Genomic DNA, 20,424 nt, shown 5'->3' with positions numbered 1-20,424 from the left:
ATAACAAGCAGTCTTACTATTTAACCTTTAAAATATCAGAGTTTATCTAGTATTTCATCTTTGTTGGGCTTTGCAGACAGTTTAAAGAGCCATGCAGCTCATGTAGTAATTTTAGATCTAAAGATAGTAAATATTGCAATTATTTTGGACACACTCACTTTTGATCCAGGTTATATTAATTCTGAGATTTTCAGTTAATGTGTCTGTTATAACTAACCTTCTGAGCACATTAAACACAATCTGTTCCATGCTGATTAGAGATAACTTTCTACTCACCCTTTATCTCTTTGGTGAATTTTACCCGATGAGAATCAGTCAGAGGTCTCGGTTGTTCATCAATGTTATGAATGTCGAGAACTTCACACATGAACTGAATTACAGGTTGTGCTTTGTAGAAGGCAGTGGCAGAAACTAGGGAGAGAGGGAAAAAAAAACATGAAGGAAGCAAACAGCCATCTTGGGAAGCCAAAGAATCAGACAAATCATCTGACTTTTAATTCAAAGTGAGCGCCAAGTGCATGTTTTGTAGCACTCAAGTTTTCTTCAAAACATATTAGAAAGTTTTGTGACAGCTCAGTATTGAGCAATCAAGATATTACAGTCTGCAACCGTACATCGCCATGCTGAATTCTAGCTTAGTTTTTGAGAAGACTCATCAGGTTTGAAAGGATGTCCCATACACACAGGGTGCTTGAGTAAGTGGTGGTGGTCCAAATGAGGACATCCTTCCTTCGGATACAGTTTGGAACCAAAACCAAAGGATGGTGTGTAATGACACGCCTCTGCTAAAGATGCTGTCTTTTGGATAAAATGTAAAAGTAAGGTTATGACTAATCAATGGCTCATTAAAGATCCAAAAGCACTTTGAGAGTTAGAGTGTTGTGACCTAGTCACGTTGCACTTAGGATAAATGGATTCTATGTTCTTAAACACTGTTTAGACTGTAAAAGTTTTTCCTACATTTCTTGACCTAACTTGTGGTATTCAGCGCGTGTATATAACAAGAGGTACTTTTCAAGTACATGAAGCAATAGGAAAATGAGTCTGATATAAGGCTTAGAAGATGAGACTTCATGTCAGTCCAGGCAATTACATTATTACTGAAGTCTCTCCCCATCAGGCAGAAGACTCCTAAACTGTATTTAAACCAAGTAAATGTTTCTCTCTCTCTGGGTTCTTATCTAATATAGCATCCAAGTAGCCAGAAGAAGCAGCTAGCAGCTATCTTGGTTGTGGGATGGTGGAATTTCAGAAATGGAGGTCCTCTCTTGTCCCACTTTTCCTCATTCTTCATCTCCCTCAGAGTTAATGAACTCTGATGCCACAGGCACTTGTGTTTATCCTTAGTTAGGATGCAAAGGATTTCAACAGGTTGGTGGCACAAACAAGTCCATTAGAATTGCCAAAAAGGTTGGGAACTGCTGCTGTGAAGAGGCACTCTCACCAAGGAAATGCAACCCAGTGTCACAAGCCATACCATGTACAGTATGAATAGAGACACTAAGACTTTGCAGAGAATCAAGGCCAGGTGTGCAGAAGCCAAAGGGTTAATGTACTCTCCACATTTACTGCTTTTCTAAAGAGAAGCAGATTAGAAATGCAAATGAATGGTTTTAATTACCAAAAAAGGCAATATCAAGCCTGACAAGAGCTTTTAACAGGTAATTAAAATTCTGCATTAAGAGATTATGTGCAATCTTTCTGGAATAAGAGTATTTGTATACACATTTCTAACATAAGTTTTAGTTCTGGTGAAAGGTCTTCGACTGACAATACCTGGAGGTGGAAATCCTATACTTACCCCTCAAATTGGTAAAGTGCCAATGAGTGCACTGCACGTGCAGCGGCTACGAACGCTTCACCCATGCTGCCCAACCAGTGTGTCTGATTTCTGACCTGACAAGACCACCTCTAGATATGTGACAGTAGTTCGGTTTCTATAAGCCATTCAGTCCTTGACTACCCTGGTAAAACAGCTTAGAAGATTACCAGTGATGGAGACTTGTGATGGACACCCGTGCTATCCTAGCTAAGGGCTTGTCTCCACTGGCACTTTACAGCGCTGTAACTTTCTGGCTCGGGTGAAGGGGGTTTTTTAGCACTTTAGCATTGCCAGTGTAAACTAGCACTTAGATAAGCTGAAATGGCCTATAAACAAACAAAAGTCTGTCCAGAGACTTTTCATGCAAAGTTGGTTCAGTACTACAAAGGAACAATGTCCTAATGTTACACTCTGTTCTCTACTAACCCTGATGAGGCAAGGCAAGCTGCTTTTAAAGTAGACATAACTAAAACTAAAAATGCTACCCACAGATCAGCAAGCCAAAAGGACAAATCTTGTTCTAGCTGCCAACAGTGACATTCCGCAGCAGAAGTTATTAATCATGTTCACTGTGGTGGTGCCTAAGGGCCAATCAAGAATGGGGCCTCATAGTACTAGGCACTGTACAAACGGTGAATAGTAGATGGTCCCTGACCCTAAATAAACTAGACAGACACAGGGTGGGGAAAGAGGAAGAATACATAAGCAGAGTGAACTATGTGATAGTAGCAAACGTTGTTAGTTTCAAGATTTTCCTTTTCTTTCTTTTGTTTTTTGGATGGCTTAGTTTGGAACTATTCACATGTCCATTACTTTCTTTATATGTTCGCTACTGTCATCTAGCTCAAATTGCCAAATGCAAAGGAAATTCAAAATCTCCTTACTAGTCCACAGTTAAAAGGCCATTGCCAAACTTGCCAATAAAATTATTGTGTGGTTTCTGGATGTGCTTATTTCTCCTCTGAGGCAGTCTAGAAAGTTATTTTTCACTTAGATTTTAAATAATGCCTTCATGTTTCTCTGACCAAATATGTTATATATTTTGGTGTTGTATTTTTTCCACAGTACACTTGCCTCATTCAGTGCATGGAAAATTTCACCCCAAATGGTTGAAGTTTGGCAAAGTTATAAACAACTGAAAACAGGGACTTATACTGGGAAGAATCGGGAAATCTTAACTTTAGGTGGTGCTATTAGCTCAGTCCATACCTTCATTCAATTGAGGCCAAAAATAAAAAGGCAGAGCAAGACACTAAAGTCTTTAAATAGCAAAAAATATTAGACTATTAAATAATTAATTAACAGTTTATGAAGTCCCCAGGTCCCTTATACTAAAACACCAAAATCCCCCATACAAATAACAAAAATTCTTCAGATATGCGTCACTCCAGTAAGCTGCCAACTTTGTATGACGCACTCTAGCAGACACCTACAGATGTCGATTACTGAATGAACACAAATAGCTTACGCCTCCAACAACTGGGGATCTGTGGTTCATCTCCATGGTAACAAAATTTGTGAAACTGATAGGAACAGATATTTTGTAGAGCACCTTGTATGAGGTAAGTGATCAAAACAAACTCCAATAATTTGATTGTAGATTTAATCTTAAATTTCAAACCAAATTAGCAAAGTCATTTTCCCATAATCTGCAGTTAAACATCAAAATGATTTCTATTTAGGAATTTCACTTTAATGTAATAGTCTGTTGCACATCCACTGTAAATCTTCTCTAGAATTGAATAACTTCTACCAAGAAGATAAAAACAACAAACCTTCTGGTTAACAAGACCTTATTTCGCAGTGATGGGGAAAGCTTAATTTACAAAAAGCAACAAAAAGGCAAGACTCAGTGTCAGTGGGGATTAAGACTATTTTCTTTACAGCAAAAAACAAACAAACAAACAAAAACACACGAACTAGTCTCTCCTCAATATGCAGCATACATACTGTTGAGAATTTACAGTACTTGTAATAGCATAAAACTCAAATAATTTAAATTTAACTGCTTTTAAACCAATAGCCACATCAGAGTTAACTGCTTTAAAAGGTAGTTTTGGTTGGGTACACTGGATTTACAAAGAACTACCCCATCTTTTTACTGCCAGACTTGAGAAAAGAAAAGGATCAATTTTTCATTGCTCATTTTCCAAGAAGTTCAGTATGTAAGAGCATAGACTTCAGTATTTCTACTATGAAACCTCAGAATTCTCCTCCCCATTGCGGACACTGCAAATAGCTTGACTTAAACAGTATTTGGCTTGGTATTAAAGAATATCAGCTGCTCCTATACATCAACAATTGTAGGAGAGGATTATGATGTGCTTTAGACGCAAAGCATGAGTCATTGCATTTCTCTTTTGAAATACTGGCATTTTCGGTAATAAGTCTTAGTTACTAAATAGCTAGAAATTCAGAAAGATCTCAGCTAATGTGAACAATGCAATAACTTTGCTTGGACCGGTGGTTTTCAACCTGTGGTCTGTGGATCCCAGGGGGTTTTCAAACTATGTCTAAGATTTCCAAAGAGGTCCGCCATTCCATTTGAAATTTTGTAGGGATCCACAAATGAAATAAGGTTGAAAACCACGGTCTTGGACCAATTATTACATGACCTTTCCAGTCAAATATCCTTGTGTTACAAGTGGGCCATTTAACTGAAAAACCTGGGTATGATTTGCTGATTGGTACAATATTTTTGATCCTTACAAAATGCAAAATTCTGAATTAAATGGAAATTACAGAAATGGATTGTTTGTCTTGTTTACTTTTACTGTCCATGAGAAAATAATTGTGTAGTAAGCATGGCTAGATATGAAAGTTGTCACATGTTCCCTAAACCTGCAGAAACAAGGTGGATCAATGTATCCTCAGCTGCAACAATTATGTATTTCATTTCTGTCTCTGAAGCACATGAGAGGTACATAATGGTTACAAAAGTATGAAATAGGGGACAACTTGCTCCAATGTCATAATACGTTGAAAAAAATATATATAAAACTCAAAGGCATTCCACAAGGATGTGACTTTTATCAACTTGTTTCTTGGTGTCTGCCCCTCTTTTGCTATTTTCTGCTCTAAATTGCACATCTAGTGGCTTTCAAGTCTACCTTGCCTCAGGGTTCCTTGGATTTTAACACTGCACCCTAGCTACCCTAAATATGGTATCTGCCTGCTCATTTATTGCATCCTTTGCTAATCTTGTTAATGGGAAAGAAAAAAAAAAAAACCATCTATCAAAGTGACCTGGCCTCCAACCTAATGGAACACCTGTGGCATTCCTGACTGCCCAAAAAATGGTACCAGCTTCAGTCTCAGCTCATAACTCCAACAATCCACGTCTGGCTGTAACAGAGTATCTTTCCTTTTCCCCGCTTCTCCGATTTTTAATTTGTGTTTGCATAGTTGGGAAAATTAATTTAACTTAGTTGCAATCTTTTGATATAGCCCATTTGACATGATCATTATCATATTATTGCCATGATGAAAGCAATATCATCATAATTAAAGTGTAAGAAATAAAGCTGCTGTTTTAAATTACTGCAGCATCTAGCTAACGGAGTCAAAGGTTTACATTATGTGTGGCTATTAAGAAGTGAAAAACTTAAAACTATTAGAAAACTAACAGCACTAGTCTTGAAGTACAGAGTACTACCCAAGATAAACAGTTCCACAATCTCAGTCCAGCTCCTATTACAGTTTTGTCTCCCGCACTCCTGAATCTTTTCCTGTTGGTCAACAATTTCATAGTTCCAATTAAATGTAGCTGTCATGAGAGCTAAGAGTCCCAGAAGGCTTTAAATATCAGGAGACAGACCCTGAACTGTACTAACTAGTGGGGATCCGCAGTACAGAGGACCGGGCAATGCGTACAGAGACATCCGTTGCTTAGTAGATGGGCTGCTGAATTTTATACTATTTAGAGCATTTTCAGGCCTGTGGCTTCATCCCTGTATAAAATAAGTTACAATAGTCAACCTGGAATTCAGAATGTGTGGGGGACATTATCAAGGCAAGTCTTCAGCATGGAAGAAGACATTAAAATGTTTTGTATGAGATGCTGATCAATGGCCACAAGAAGTTGGCAGAATATTTCAAGCAGATTAAGCAGCACAAGCCATTTTCAGCCAGATCCCTTCAAAAAGAAAGAGCATGTTCCATTAAAACGCCTTAAATTCATGTGCCTGAGATGAATGCTTACATCCGTGTAGTCTGTGGAATATTCTGTCTGACAAGTACAACAACTCTTCTCAGAAGCCTGCTGTTAGGTCTTCAGTCTGTGCTGCAGAACTGCCAATCTCAACTAGCTCAATATAAACAAACAACTGTGATCACTTCATCTAACTAGATGGAATACACCAAACCTGACAGCAACTACTGAATCAGGTATTTGTACTGAAGTTTGTAAGGTAACACACCTTAAGCGTTTTGTCTAGGTACTGACAATTCTTTCCCACAAACTCATTGCCCGTGTACTGGTGATAGTCTCCCTTATGTAGAGGGAGCATGTCATATCTTAAACACACTTTTTTGTTTCTCGATTAGGACAACTAGCTTTTGGCCACGTGTGCACACTTCGATGGCAAATCCAGATATACAAATACTAGGACTTCTAAATCACCTTTGCAAGAAAAGCCAAAAGACTGAATTAAGCCCATTGCAAAGGAACTAAGCCTGGTAGTAATTTTTTATATTTAGAATTATAAACACATAACTATAAAGGAAGTCTTCTAGACAAGTCACAATATTGAAAATATAGTCTTCAATCAATTAAATCATTTGTGCTCTATGTAATGATTTTACAATAAAAGGCTGCAGAATCTTCAAACTGAGCCATTTACTTTTAGAAATAGCTTTTCAGATGACAGCCAAATTTGGTTATGTATCTTGTAGCAACTCTAAATTTAAATAAAGCAACTAAATAGACAAGAGATTCATGTTTGTATTTTTCTAGGGTATATGCAAGAATACTTGAAATTAGCTATTTACTTTAAGCTTCATTTCTTAATTTATAGCCGAGAGAGAAAAGTTAAATTTTGGAACTGATAGTTTCCCACAATTAAATCCTTTTGTTCCGAAAGTTTTAAAAACTATTCCCACAAACAAAATGTGCTATTCTATAGTGAAATTCAGATACGCACAAGTCAACTAGTTGAACAGCACAGACATTTTTATTCTTAAAAGGTAACCTTCTCCATTGCATACCTCTGTTATACACAAATACTTTACTTACCATCAATATTAAGCATCATTTTCCACATGGCAGGCCGAACAGACTGATGGAATCCAAACCATACTTCCCTGCCCCCTCCCAAAGGGTGATCATAGCCCTCTGGAGCTGAGAAAAAGGAGCGGCCCACAGGGGTATACCTATTAAAAAAAAAAAAAAAAAAAAAAGAGTACCCATCTGTATATGCTACTGCCTTCCATAAGAGTATTTAAAAAGCCTTATGTAACAAGGATTATTATTCCACTTCATAAATTATTGTATGGATATTGATGTATATCAGTACCAAAAAGTCACATTTTGCAAAATATGGCAAGATATAGCTAGGATTTTGAATTATTATTATTATTATTCTGTATGTTGCTGTTTCTAAGATGGTATTTTTAATTTTAGCCAAAGCAATTACCATTTTTGAAAGTGACATCTATTTTTGATATTTAGAGCAAATTAAAAACTAAATGTTAAAGATCTGAAAGGATGATTTAATTTCAGTAAAGCACGATCTTGACTGCAGCACAAATGCTGACTAGCAGGGTGCTTCTACAGAATAGTGTCTGGTGTACATTGGTTCCAGTCTTTAAGATATCCTTTTGTACTAGCATGAAAGTGGGTATGTTTTATGAAACCCATGTGCTTTTAGTCCAGCTCACTGATTCACTTTCTATTGCCCAAAGCTTGGTGTAAGCAAAGAACTTGGAAAGTTATGTCGGCATTTAATAGTTGTGCAACGACCTCCCAGAATACAACTACTTGGGGTGGATGACATTAGCATAAAGGCCATTAGCTTTCATGTTTCTTTAGAATTTGGGACAGTTGAAGGATTTCAGTTCCATAAAGCACAAGATCATTTTGGCAAGTTACAGATACATTTCACCAATGTATTTCATTTCACCCTGTATAAGAGAAAACTGCCCTTGTGCCTCAAACCAGTACTCAAACTTTAAAAGATAAAAGTAACCTCCAATACATGAATAAAACAAAATGTATATCAAAATTACACTGGCCTCCTTTGAAATTTCAGAATTCTGAGATGAGAAAAACAGATACTGGTAAAAAAAACTAATCTCAACTGTTTATCCAAAACATGAAGTTGCAGCTTTGTGAAATGTCAATGAATTAAAAAGGCACATGCTTTCAGATAAGAAACATCACAAGTTATGTGGAGCCACTGCTAAGCTGGAGTACACAGAAGATGCAGTGCTACAGTATATTGTAACCCTATTACTTTGTTTCAGATTTCTTAAACTTGACTTGAAGATCCAGAACAAGTCCTTAACAGTTTTTTGGGGGAAGAAACTATCTTGAATAATCCACTGTGGAAAGTCTTTGATATTACCTGTTCTGGGTCTGACCCCCCTGCACAAATATTCACACTCAGATAATATTAGTTTCAATTGACTCAGACCAGGAATCTCCCCAGGCCCATCAGTAAGACGTATTGTGAGTAGGGAATGGCTTAATCGATTTCCTCCTGCTATGTTTGTGCAGAAATATGAAAGGACTTCACCCCAAAGTTTTAAAAAAGCTAACGGGAGAGAAGGAACGAAGATTAGAGAACCTACTTCATGGAGGGTAGGTGTCGTAGCACCACATCGACAGCATGAACAGGGTTAGTGCTGATTGGTTTGTCTAGTTCCAGAGGCTCAGGCAAGGTTCTTCCTGTCAAAACTTCATGCAGCAAGTGCCAGCTCACCCGAGAAACAAACTTTATTGACACCTTGAAGGGACGATCTTTTCCACCTTCTCCTGGTAATGTTACATCCAAATCTACCTGTTGAAGGGAATGGGGGAGCAGAACACAAGAGTTATTTAAAAGACAAATGAGATACAAATAGAGATCTTGACTACAAATAGTGCTGTTTTCTCTTTCAGACTGTTAGCTTATGTTTGTCCTACCTACCCACAAACTGAAGTCAAAACTGGGGAGAAGGAACACTTTTGCTTTTATTTGGCAGGTATGGGAAAGTAGAAGGAGAGATCTGAGATAAGGAGGAAGAATCATATAAAGTGGGTGGAAGGAAGTTTAAAGTGATGACACTTTGCAGCAGCTCTTGGATTTAGCCTATAAAATAACTAACAGCAGAGATCAAGATCCTGTCAACACTTAATGTTTTGAGCTATGTAAGCAACTACTCAAAAAGAGTGGCTCTCTCAGTCTGCCAGCATAGCTATCACACTCTGCAGCATTATTTCCCTGCACCACAGAAGGGAGGGGAAAGAGAAGAGAAATATTTTTATTTTAAACGTCTATGCTACTGCAGCTATGAACATACTGTAGACTACCCTTGTTCCTCTTTGCCCCTGCAGCCTATATCACTATTTCTGAACATGGTTTGTGATCATGTCTGGTGAAACACACTGATTAAACACAGATTCAAAAATGATTACAAGCCAAGGTTTTGGATTGGGCTGAGAGAGGATAAACCCAGGAAACTGGATGCAAGAAGCTGCATACGTCGCCTTAATTATGTGATCCATATGTTCATGTATTAGCAGTCTAGCCACAAAGTGCGAACTCATTATCTTAAGAAATTTTTAACTTGAAAGCCTATTTGTGACTGTTTAATAATATGGCTACTAATAAATTTAAAAATTGTATTAAAGCTAATGTTAAAAAAATTATATAACACATAGGTTGGGAAAAGAGTGTCTGTACATCTGGGTATATTGGCGGGGAAGAGGAGGAGGAGGAGGAGGAGGAGGGGTGGAGTGGGGGCGGGACGAGATGACACAGGGTGGGTCTTGGAGGAAGGGGTGGAGCGGGGGTGGGGCCTGGGGCTGAACAGGGGGGCTTGAGGGTCCAAGAAATATTTTAAATCCAAATGGGGGTCCTTGGGTTGCTAAAGTTTGAGAACTACTATACTATATAGTATATGTTGTAAAACTGAGTATTTAATATGAGATCTCAGTATAGAAAAATATTGAATACTATTAAATATTTACTGAGAAGATGGTAAAGACTATTATTTTCTGAATATTATGGAGTTTATGGATCATCAAGATGTATATTAGGGCGGTTCTTATTGCATTTCAGATACACTAGGGCAGTGGTCTCCAAACTTTTTTGATCGCGCACCCCTATCAGTAAAAAAATTTTGAGCATGCACCCCCTGCCACGCCGGCTCTACCATTTTTGCTGAAGGGGAGTGGGGGAGAGCCGCTCGGATTCCTGCCCGAACAGACGAAGCAAAAAAAAGAAGGGGGCTCCTCCTGCCGCGCACCCCACTTTGGAGACCACCGTACTAAGGTATTTTCAATATTTCTGAAGCTAACATTTTTAGAAAGAGATTCTTTTCTGACAAGCTGTGTGCAACAATGGAGAAGTACCAATATGTCTTACCCCAGTGGTTGCTACAGGGAGTGGATTGGCTGTATAAAGGCTTCTCTTCCCATCATAAACTGGTCTACGGTCCCCAAATATTGTCACTTTAAAATGCTGCACCATGGAGTCCACCACCTCCCTAAAAAAAGGCACAGTTGTAAGAGAACAGAAATATCTACAATTCAACAGTCATGAAAGATTGTATCATTGCAAACAACTGCCTTCATATCTTTCACACACTTTCTTCAAGCAGTTTTCAGTACGCTAATTTAGAGAAAATTAATTGATCTGCACACCTGATTGATATTCCATAAAGTAGTTCAAGAAATTCAGACAAAATACTGAATAATGAAATGCTGAAGGATATGCAATACCACCAGCAATATAGTTGCTTACAAATCATTTATTTGTATTGCAATAGTACCCCAAAGCCTCGAACAGGACTGATGCCCCACTGTGCTACAAACACATCGGAAGCAGCTTACCTTCAAGCACACAAGCTGGAACTATGGAAAATGTACACGCTTAACCTTACAACTGGTGGTTATGGTCACTCCTGGAAACCATACAATTTTGACTGTTTTAATTCATCCAAAAATTTGTTAATCTATACATCAATCTGCAAAAAGGAGTTGGTTACGGTCTTCTCTAGGCTGCTTCAGTATTAAAAATACCCAAGAATGTTGGCCTTTTAAAAATTCTTAAATGTTTTTAAATCCCTACATTTTAATCCCACCCAAAGCCAAGATTACAAATAACAAAAATTGAGTAGGATTATGGTTTATTCTGACTTTAATAGCAGTTAAGATTAATAAATAAAAAAATACAATAACCTAATACATTCACTGAATACTATAAGAAAGCCGCCACCATGGAATTTCCACATTCTTTTAATCCCTCACACAAATTGTAATAGATTCAGGTAGGTACATAAGGAGTCCAGGGACTTCCCTCTTTTGCAATCCATCTGACTAGAGCTGGCATCAAATGTTACAAAAAAACCAAAAACGTCAAAAAACTAAAACCAACTTATCTTCTCAATGGCCTTGCAGCTCCTTCTTACTCTGCTAAGAATCAGGATTTTTGTTAGCTATAGCATACTAAGTGTTCCCATTCTTAAATTACAATAGACAGTGGGAGAAAATACTTAGTTTGCATTTTTTTTTGTTCCCAAACAGAAAAGTTTACTTATATGACCCTTCCTGAATGCATAATGTTAACCCAAAGTATTTCCATAAAATGACTGCAACACTTTGTTTCCCTTTTTGAGCAAAATTAGTAACAGCAGTTAAATTTCCCAAAACAATACTTTTTCTAAGGCCAAGAAATAAAAGTAAAATGTTATCCACTCTGCAATTCCCTCCATTTTGAGGGTTTTGTAACAGACTCAAATCTTAAACAAACAAAAACCACTAGAAATGTGCACGCCCTTGCACTGTAACAAGACCTTTTTAGTGTCCCATTACTAATGATTCTTCTTGCACACCACAATCAAGTCCCTCTTGTCTGAAAACCCCTCCCTACACTTTGGTGCACTGCCACTTCGCTCCACTATGTCCAACATACATCACAGACTATAAACTACGCAATGCCAATGTTTTAATAAATTCCAATTTGCAAACTGTGACAAGAGCTGAACGAGAAAGATAAAGGAGGTGGGGAGAAGCGGGAAAAGAGGGAGACAGCTTCTATACCCTTTTACCAACAGAGCTATGTCTCATCTAACAGTTTCTAACTGCAGCTTTGCTCCATTGAACTTATCTGTACTGTCGTCTTCAAAGACCAGCACTGGGTAACTCAATAGGGAAGACTTAACGAAGAATACAGCAAAGAGAAGTGAGAAGGGAAACAGAAGAGGAATACTACACTACAGTTTATATACTCTCATTCAAAATACTAGAGACAGCCGGCAAGATACCACGAAGTCTATTTCCAAAGACAGTTCTTCAAAGGAAAAGGCATTTTGGTATTGAATTAACTCTCATGTAGTGCAAGTCATAGCTGCCTGTCTCCCTTACGCCCGCCCACTTCCTGGACCCCAATAGGTACCCAGTCAGGGTACATTTTCTGGCCACTCATTTGTTCTGCAGACACAACACCCCTTTATCGGGCTCATTATTGCAATCTGTAGCATTTGCTGTATATTAAAGATTTCAACAATTGTGTTTTTAATTAATACCTGCCACATTTGTATATTTATTTTTTACACATACACACAGCTGGTGACATTTTTAAACAGACAGCAAGTTTAGTGTCACCTATTATAAACAAATCTACTAAGCACATGCAGGATTTCGACAAAGATACCAGATTCCATGCTGCCATTTGCAGCAGGAATCACAATAACTGTTAGTATTTAATTTGATGATGCAATTTAAAATATAAAACTTCTTGAGACTTTCAAATAGGATTATAGTCTAATTTGACTACAAAAGGTATCTTCATAGTCAGAGTTGTTGCTGATATGTACTGGAGTCACATATGCTCACTTTAGTGACAAAATCAGTGCATTAGTCATACAGAAAGTAATAAAGAGCCAATACAGCTGAAGGAAAGTGAGATGGTTTTTCTACTGGCCCACACACTAGCAGAATTTTTAACTAGATTCCAAACGGAGAAACTTCATGCAGGTATACAGAGATGGACCCCCTAACTGCACCTTAATTACACTTTTAATGCATTAGTTAAGCCAAGTTATGGCTAATGGATGAACTTGATTTTCAGATAACAAGAAGGGTTTGAAGGACCAGCCAAAAACATCTACTTATTCGCAGATAGATGGAAATCATAGATAAAAAAGAAACCCATTCAATACCCACTTAAAAATAATATTTCAGAGTACAACAGCATTTCAAGGAAACGTTTAAATGATGTGACCAGATAAAAATATTTTAGGGACATGAGCTTTACAGTGCTCCTGTAAATTAAGAGCTTAATAAAAATTAAAGTGGTATTTTATTATTTAGGCCATAAGAAAACATGGGCTGGATTTAAGTGCATATCAAACCAATACAGGTTTGTGGAGCTGAACCCAATACACAGCATTACTATTTCTCTACTTGTGTTTGCAACTTTTACTACAGTGACTCTTATGCTTGGAAAAGTATGCCTTTCTTGTTAGCCAAGCAGCCTCCTTGCCTTCAAATCGCTCCTCAAAACATTTTACAAACACTCTAAAATTTACCACTGCTCAATCCATACATAGTGACTGAGACCTTCATAAAATGCTAGATGTACCCAGAAAATTGCCTGGAACAGGGGGAATGTATTTTAAAGCAGCAAACACTTATATTCATATTTAAAAGTTTATAAAATGTTGACTAACCAGTTGTAGCTTAGTTTTAGTGATAATTCAGAAATCATGGGTGGCAAACATCTGAACTATTCCAACTTCACCAAGAATAGAGTCTATAAATATCAGATACCAAAAATATAAACACACAAAAAATTAGTCCATATTATCAACTATTCATGATCCTCCCCCAAACTCTGATTTACTATTATACACAAAAAACAGCATTAAAAGAGCATTAAGGTTGCAAACTCAAACATTAGTAAATGCCAGAATTAAGATGGTCTTTGCAACCTTAATTCAGCCCCCTTGTGCACACGCATGACAGTCTTTAATAACATGATCCTATACTGTATTTTCCACAGGGTCCCTTGCCCAACTGGACCCACTCTCCCTCCTCCAATTCCCAGTTTCTCCTCCTGCCTCCAAATTCCAGTCTCACCAGACACTGTCCCAATCTACTTCTCTCTCTCACCCTCATTCAGCTTTTGTTCCCTCTGCATTCTAATCTAATGGCTTTCTCCGCCATGCTGCCTTGGTGCCAGCAGTGGGAGAGTCAGCGGAAGCAGAAGGGAGAGTGTTATGGTTCTATACTCTCAATTCTGGTGCCTGGCCCAAAACTGCTGGGAGTAACCATTACAGGTGAAGTTCTTCGAGCCCCCATAGCCATGTGCTGGAGTAGCCATGTGGGGTCTTGTCAACACTAGAAGCTGTGAGAGGCTGGAGTATGCTCAGTGAGGATAACCTTTGAAGATTTTAGCTGTCAAGCTCTAGGATGTCTCTACTGAGAACGTGCGAATGGCGATTTTCAAAGGTCAAATTTGAGTGGATTTTTCCGAAGACAGCAAAAGGGACATTCCTGACACAAAAACTATCCCCATGGCAAATTTAAAATCCCTGCTCCAAAGCTAGAGCATTTCAAAGAAAAGGCTGCAACATTTTTTTAGCATAGGCAATTGAATAAAACCTTTTGGCCAAAATTTTCCAAAAATTTACTCAGGGGAGGCACACAGTATGAAAGATTTCAGCCTGAATTTGCCAAAGTTTCAAGCAACTGAAAACAAGGTCTTATTATCAGAAGTGTCTATCAGCTCTACTGATCGTCAAAGACATATGTTAAATAGCCAAACCAAATATTCTGACAAATTCTCTCTATCATAGCTTGAGACTACTGTAAAAACTCATAGCACTTAACTATAGTACATAACCAATAAAAGATTAATTGAAGTTCTCACAAACCCTTACACCTGCAGCATTGCAAACATACTTTAATAAATGAGACCACACTAAAAAAGCAAACAGGAATATGAAAGGTGGTGGGCTCCTGGTTTTTGGAAGTGCTCTACTTTGATATGACTCCCCAATAGTTTATTTCAAGTCATGTGTGATACTCAGATTTTTGTAAAATTTCCCACCTTTTAAGTGAGATCATTAACTAGACACACCGTTAGCTGCTGCACTCTTTTTGATGTGGTTCTCTCAAGAGACTTCAGCACTTATACGGCGGCAACTGAAAGAAAAGCTTCCCAACAGTTAGTGTTTTGTTGGGTACTTTCCTCCAGATCAGATCAGTGCAATAAATAATAAGGCACTCTGTTAGTTTGCACTGCAGAAGCCCTCATTTACAGCTTTTAGCAAAGTGGCAGTTACTGGTGTCCAGACTTATCACTTCACAAAGCACTAACAGAATCCTATGAAGCCATCTGAAATCAACCTAAGAGAAAGTCAGCCTAGAGTACTTAATATTTCTCCTGCATCTTGAAGATTATCATTCTATCACACTTTTCATTTGATGAAGCTATATGCCAATAACCAGTAAATCACAAGAGTAAACTTACACATCAAACCAATTGCCAAGTGTTGGTGCTTCCATTATAAACCCGTTCGGTGATATACTATCTATCTTTAGTATTTATAGGGTGCCATAATTGCAGCACTTAACCATCAGCTGAAAAATACTGGAGACACAAGGTGGGTGAGATAATGTAGTCTATTGGACCAACTTCTGTTGGTGAAAGATGTTTTCGTGCTCCACAGAGTGCTCCTAAAAGCTATATGGAGCTCAAAAGCTTGTCTCTTTCACCAACAGAAGTTGGTCCAATAGACTATATTATCTCACCCACCTTGTCACACTCAGATCCTGGGACCAATATGGCTACAACAACACTGCAAAGCTGAAAAATATTCATCTGACACATACTGACAATTAGGATGATCAGAACCTCAGATCAAAACCAGGAAGAGGGGTAGAATTGCTGAATCAACAAGTTATCTACAGTAGATACATGAAAAACAGCACTGAATCGCAAGGAAGTTACGAGGGGAGAGGATTTTTTTCTTTTCTTTTTTTTAAATTATGTAGGTCAGGGCTGCAGAAATTGGTCTTTTACTTCATTATTATGGAAACCACCCTTCTTGCCAACTGGCAAAATGCACTGCATGAGACACCAAGAAAAAAGTGCCTCACTCTCTTTCCATCAAAACTATTCAATTCAGAGGAAGCAGACAGGAAATATGAAGTTATTCATCTTCCTTACAAATTATTATAAAATGATTCATCTTTTCTATTGGCACATTTTGGACCAATCTAATTCCTTCTGAACTGTAGAGATGTATTTTGCTCTAAAACTTGTGATATTAAGGACAAGATACAAATTAAATATGGCTTACAACAAATTACATTAAAAGTACTTCCAGGCCACAAGAGTCAAGCACTCAATTGGGATGTGTTAGGCTGTACAGGCAACCTTGGCTCTGGCACTGAACTACTGCCTGCTTTCCTCTGCAGCCTTGACAAATTTAACTTAAAAAAAAAAAAAAAAATCTGTTTCCTACTTTACAAAAACACAAGTGAAAAAATTCCATCACGTGGACCCATATTGACCAACATATGGGTCATCAGCAGGGTTGAAACTTTTAGATACACAGCAAAGATCTCTACCACTTAAGATAATGAAGATGGGTCTTATAAATGGAAAGTTAGACTCTCTTAACTATAGACATTGCTGCCAGCTTCACCTATAACACACACAACCTGCACAAAGCACACAAATGAGTTTTCGGAAGGATGCAGGGTAATATTATTAAAATGTATGCTTGACATGCAGATTACATGAAATAACTTAACACCACATTCCTTGTTTCAAATTTGACTCTGAAAAGAGACTAGAGGAGCTTGGGTTGTTTAGTCTGACAAAACGAAGGCTGAGGGGGGATATGATTGCTATCTTTAAATATATTAGAGGGATTAATACAAGGGAGGGAGAAGAATTATTCCAGCTCAGTACTAATGTGGATACGAGAACGAATGGATATAAACTGGCCGTGGGGAAGTTCAGGCTTGAAATTAGACGAAGGTTTCTGACCGTCAGAGGGGTGAAATATTGGAACGGCCTTCCGAGGGAAACGGTGGGGGCGACGGACCTGTCTGGTTTTAAGATTAAGTTAGATAAGTTTATGGAGGGAATGGTTTAATGGTAAAGCATAGTAGTCAAGGAAAACCAAGCAATGGTAGGTAAATAGTATAATGGCTGACAGGGGTCAGGCTGGAGACTCTTGCCTATATGCTCGGGGTCTTACTGATCGCCATATTTGGGGTCGGGAAGGAATTTTCCTCCAGGGCAGATTGGCTGAGCCTCTGGAGGTTTTTCGCCTTCCTCCGCAGCATGGGGCAAGGATCTCTAGCAGGAGGGTCTCTGCCGATTGAAGTCACTTAAAACAGGATTGGGGACTTCAACAGCAGAGTCCAGGGAAGGGGTAGGGACGGTTTTACCCTGTTTCCCCGAAAATAAGACAGTGTCTTATATTAATTTTTGCTCCCAAAGATGCGCTAGGTCTTATTTTCAGGGGATGTCTTATTTTTCAGAAATGAAAAATGCCTTATTATCGGTGGATGCCTTATTATCGGGGAGGTCTTATTATCGGGGGGATGCCTTATATTACAACGAGAGGCAAAACTGTAAGTAGGCCTTATTTTCGGAGGATGTCTTATTTTCGGGGAAACAGGGTATGGCCTGCAGCACGCAGGGGGTCAGACCAGATGATCATAATGGTCCCTTCTGACCTTAAAGTCTATGAGTCTATAAGTCTGAAATTAAGTCAGCAGTGACCAAGCAACAAGACTCATCTTTATCTATAGCCTACAACTGCAGAATGGGATAGAATTTTATATTTATAATTCAATATTTTAGGATAGTCTTCTTATATCAGATGAACAAACTCAGCTTGTGATGTACACCAAATTTATGTGACAAGAGTCAGTACAGTTTGACCTTTCTGAAACAAGTCAAAACCTAATTATATCCAGCTTATGGGTCTTTTAGTTTCTACATAAAGAAAAAGTGAGCTATGGCAGATTCAAGATCATGCTGAACATCAGTTACAGTTTGAGAGACAGAGGAAGGACCTGAGAGACACCAGGGAAGAATCATAGAACTGTAGGACTAGAAGACCATAATGCAAGAACATAAAAATGGGCATACTGGGTCAGACCAAAGTTCCATCTAGCCCAGTAGCCTGTCTTCTGACAGTGGCTAATACTAGGTGCTTTAGAGGGAATGAACAGAACAGACAATCATCAAATGATCCATCCTGTCACACATTCCCAGCTTCTGACAAAGACAGGCTAGAGGCACCAACCCTACCCATCTTGGCTAATAGCCATTGATGGACCTAGCCTTCATGAATTTATCTAGTTCTTTTTTGAACCCTGTTGTAGTTTTCGACTTCACAACATCCTCTGGCAAGGAGTTCCACAGGTTGACTGTGTGTTGTGTGAAGAAATACTTCCTTTTATTTGTTTTAAACCTGCTGCCTATTAAAGGGACCTCAATAGATATTCTAGTCCTGTCCCCTGCACTCTAGGCACACAAAGTAGGACTAAGTATTATCTAGACCAGGGGCTCTCAAACTTCATTGCACTGTGACCCCCTTCTGACAACAAAAATTACTACATGACCCCAGGAGAGGGGACCAAAGCCTGAGCCTGCCTGATCCCACCACCCTGGGCGGTGTGTGGGGGAACCCAAGCCCCAGGCCTGCAGCGCAAGGCAGGGGGCCTGTAACTTGAGCCCCAACACCCATGGCTGAAGCTCTTCAGCTTTAGCTTCGGCCCCTGGCGGTGGGACTCATGCTTCCGCTTCAGTCCCAGGCCCCAGCAAGTCTAAGCCAGCCCTGACGACCCTATTAAAATGGAGTCACGACCCACTTTGGGATCCTGACCCACAGTTTGAGAACCACTGATGTAGACCATCCCTGACAGGTGTTTGTCTCATCTGCTCTTAAACTCCAACATACCTAAGCAATTTATTCCAGTACTTAACCACCCTGACAGTTAAGAAGTTTTTCCTAATGTCCAACCTAAACCTCCCTTGCTGTGTTTTAATCCCATTGCTTCTTGTCCTATCCTCAGAGGTTTACAAGAACAATTTTTCTCCCTCCTCCTTGTAACAACCTTTTATTTACTTGAAAACTGTTGTCATTCCCCCCCACACACACACTCCCCTCCTCCCCCAGTAGATCTTCTCTTCTCCAGAATAAACAAACCCAGTTTTTTTTTTTTTTTCCCCAATCTTCCCTCATAGGTCATGTTTTCTAGACCTTTAATCATTTTTTGTTGCTCTTCTCTGGACTTTCTCCAATTTGTCCACATCGTTCCCTGAAATGTGGTACCCAAAACTGGACACAATACTCTAGCTGAGGCCTAATCAGCACGGAGTACAGCAACAGAATTACTTCTTGTGTCTTGTTTACAACACTACTGCTAATACATCCCAGAATTATGTTTGCTTTTTTTGCAACACTGTTATACTGTTGAATCAAATTTAGCTTGTGATCCATTATGATCCCTTTCCTTCCTAGGCAGTCATTTCCCATTTTGTATGTGTGCAACTGACTGTTTCTTCCTAAGTGGAGCACTTTGCATTTGTCCTTACTGAATTTCATCTTATTTACTTCAGACCATTTCTCTAGTTCGTCCAGATGATTTTGAATTTTAAGCCTATCCTCCAAAGCATCTGCAACCCCTCCAAGCTTGGTATTGTTCACAAACTTTATAAGCGTACGCTCTATGCCATTAACTAAATCATTGATGAATATATTGAACAGAACAGGACCCAAAACTGATCCCTGAGGGACCCCACTTGATATGCCCTTCCAGCTTGACCATGAAGCACTGATAACTACTCTCCGGGAACGGTTTTCCAACCCATTCAGCACCCACCTCATAGTAGCTCCATCTAGGTCCGTGTTACTCAAATGCAGCCACCAGGTGATTCTCGTGCGACTGTAGCCTCCTGGCCAGTGATTGGGAAAGGGGGCAAAGCAGTGGCCCCTCTCCCAGGACCGCCACCAAGGGTTGGGCCATGCCCCCCTCTACAGCCACAAACGCCAAATGAGCAGGCAGCCGGTGTGAGTTCCCACCTTCCCAGGGGCCCCAGCCCCACACTCACCACCACCACCTCCCCATCACCCTGGTCCCCATTGCCTCCTCTGGCTCTGGGCGTGGGCCACACGGTGGTGGGCTCCATCCCAGTGGCAGGGGTTTGGGCTCTGGCCACGGGATCCAGCCCCAGACCCCAGCCGTGCGGTGGTGGGTGCTAGCTGCACAGTCTGTGCCCTGGCCACACACTCTAACCACTGGACTTTGGGCTCCAGCCACGTGGTGGTGGGTGCTGGCCACAGGCTCAAACTCCCATCCCCCCAGGGATCCCCTGCATCCCCCAGGTCCCCATCCATCCATCCCCCCAGACACCCGCTGCCTC

The 20,424-nt window shown here is 39.5% G+C and overlaps 1 protein-coding gene across 2 annotated transcripts in view; it reads right to left on the bottom strand.

The window, feature by feature from the left end:
* Positions 1-20,424, bottom strand: part of AGO3 (argonaute RISC catalytic component 3) — a 51,329-nt gene that overhangs the window by 14,568 nt on the left and 16,337 nt on the right. For both annotated transcript variants that reach the window (XM_054012076.1, XM_054012077.1), the window contains exons 3-6: positions 10,390-10,510; positions 8,612-8,820; positions 7,056-7,192; positions 277-411 (exon numbers count right to left, since the gene is read on the bottom strand). In XM_054012076.1, coding sequence (XP_053868051.1) covers positions 277-411; positions 7,056-7,192; positions 8,612-8,820; positions 10,390-10,510 — 602 coding nt within the window. The remainder of the gene's footprint in view (positions 1-276; positions 412-7,055; positions 7,193-8,611; positions 8,821-10,389; positions 10,511-20,424) is intronic.

Source organism: Malaclemys terrapin, chromosome 22 (genome assembly GCF_027887155.1).
Source record: "Malaclemys terrapin pileata isolate rMalTer1 chromosome 22, rMalTer1.hap1, whole genome shotgun sequence".
NCBI classification, from domain to species: Eukaryota; Metazoa; Chordata; order Testudines; family Emydidae; genus Malaclemys; species Malaclemys terrapin.
This window is presented reverse-complemented; position numbering and strand designations above follow the sequence as displayed.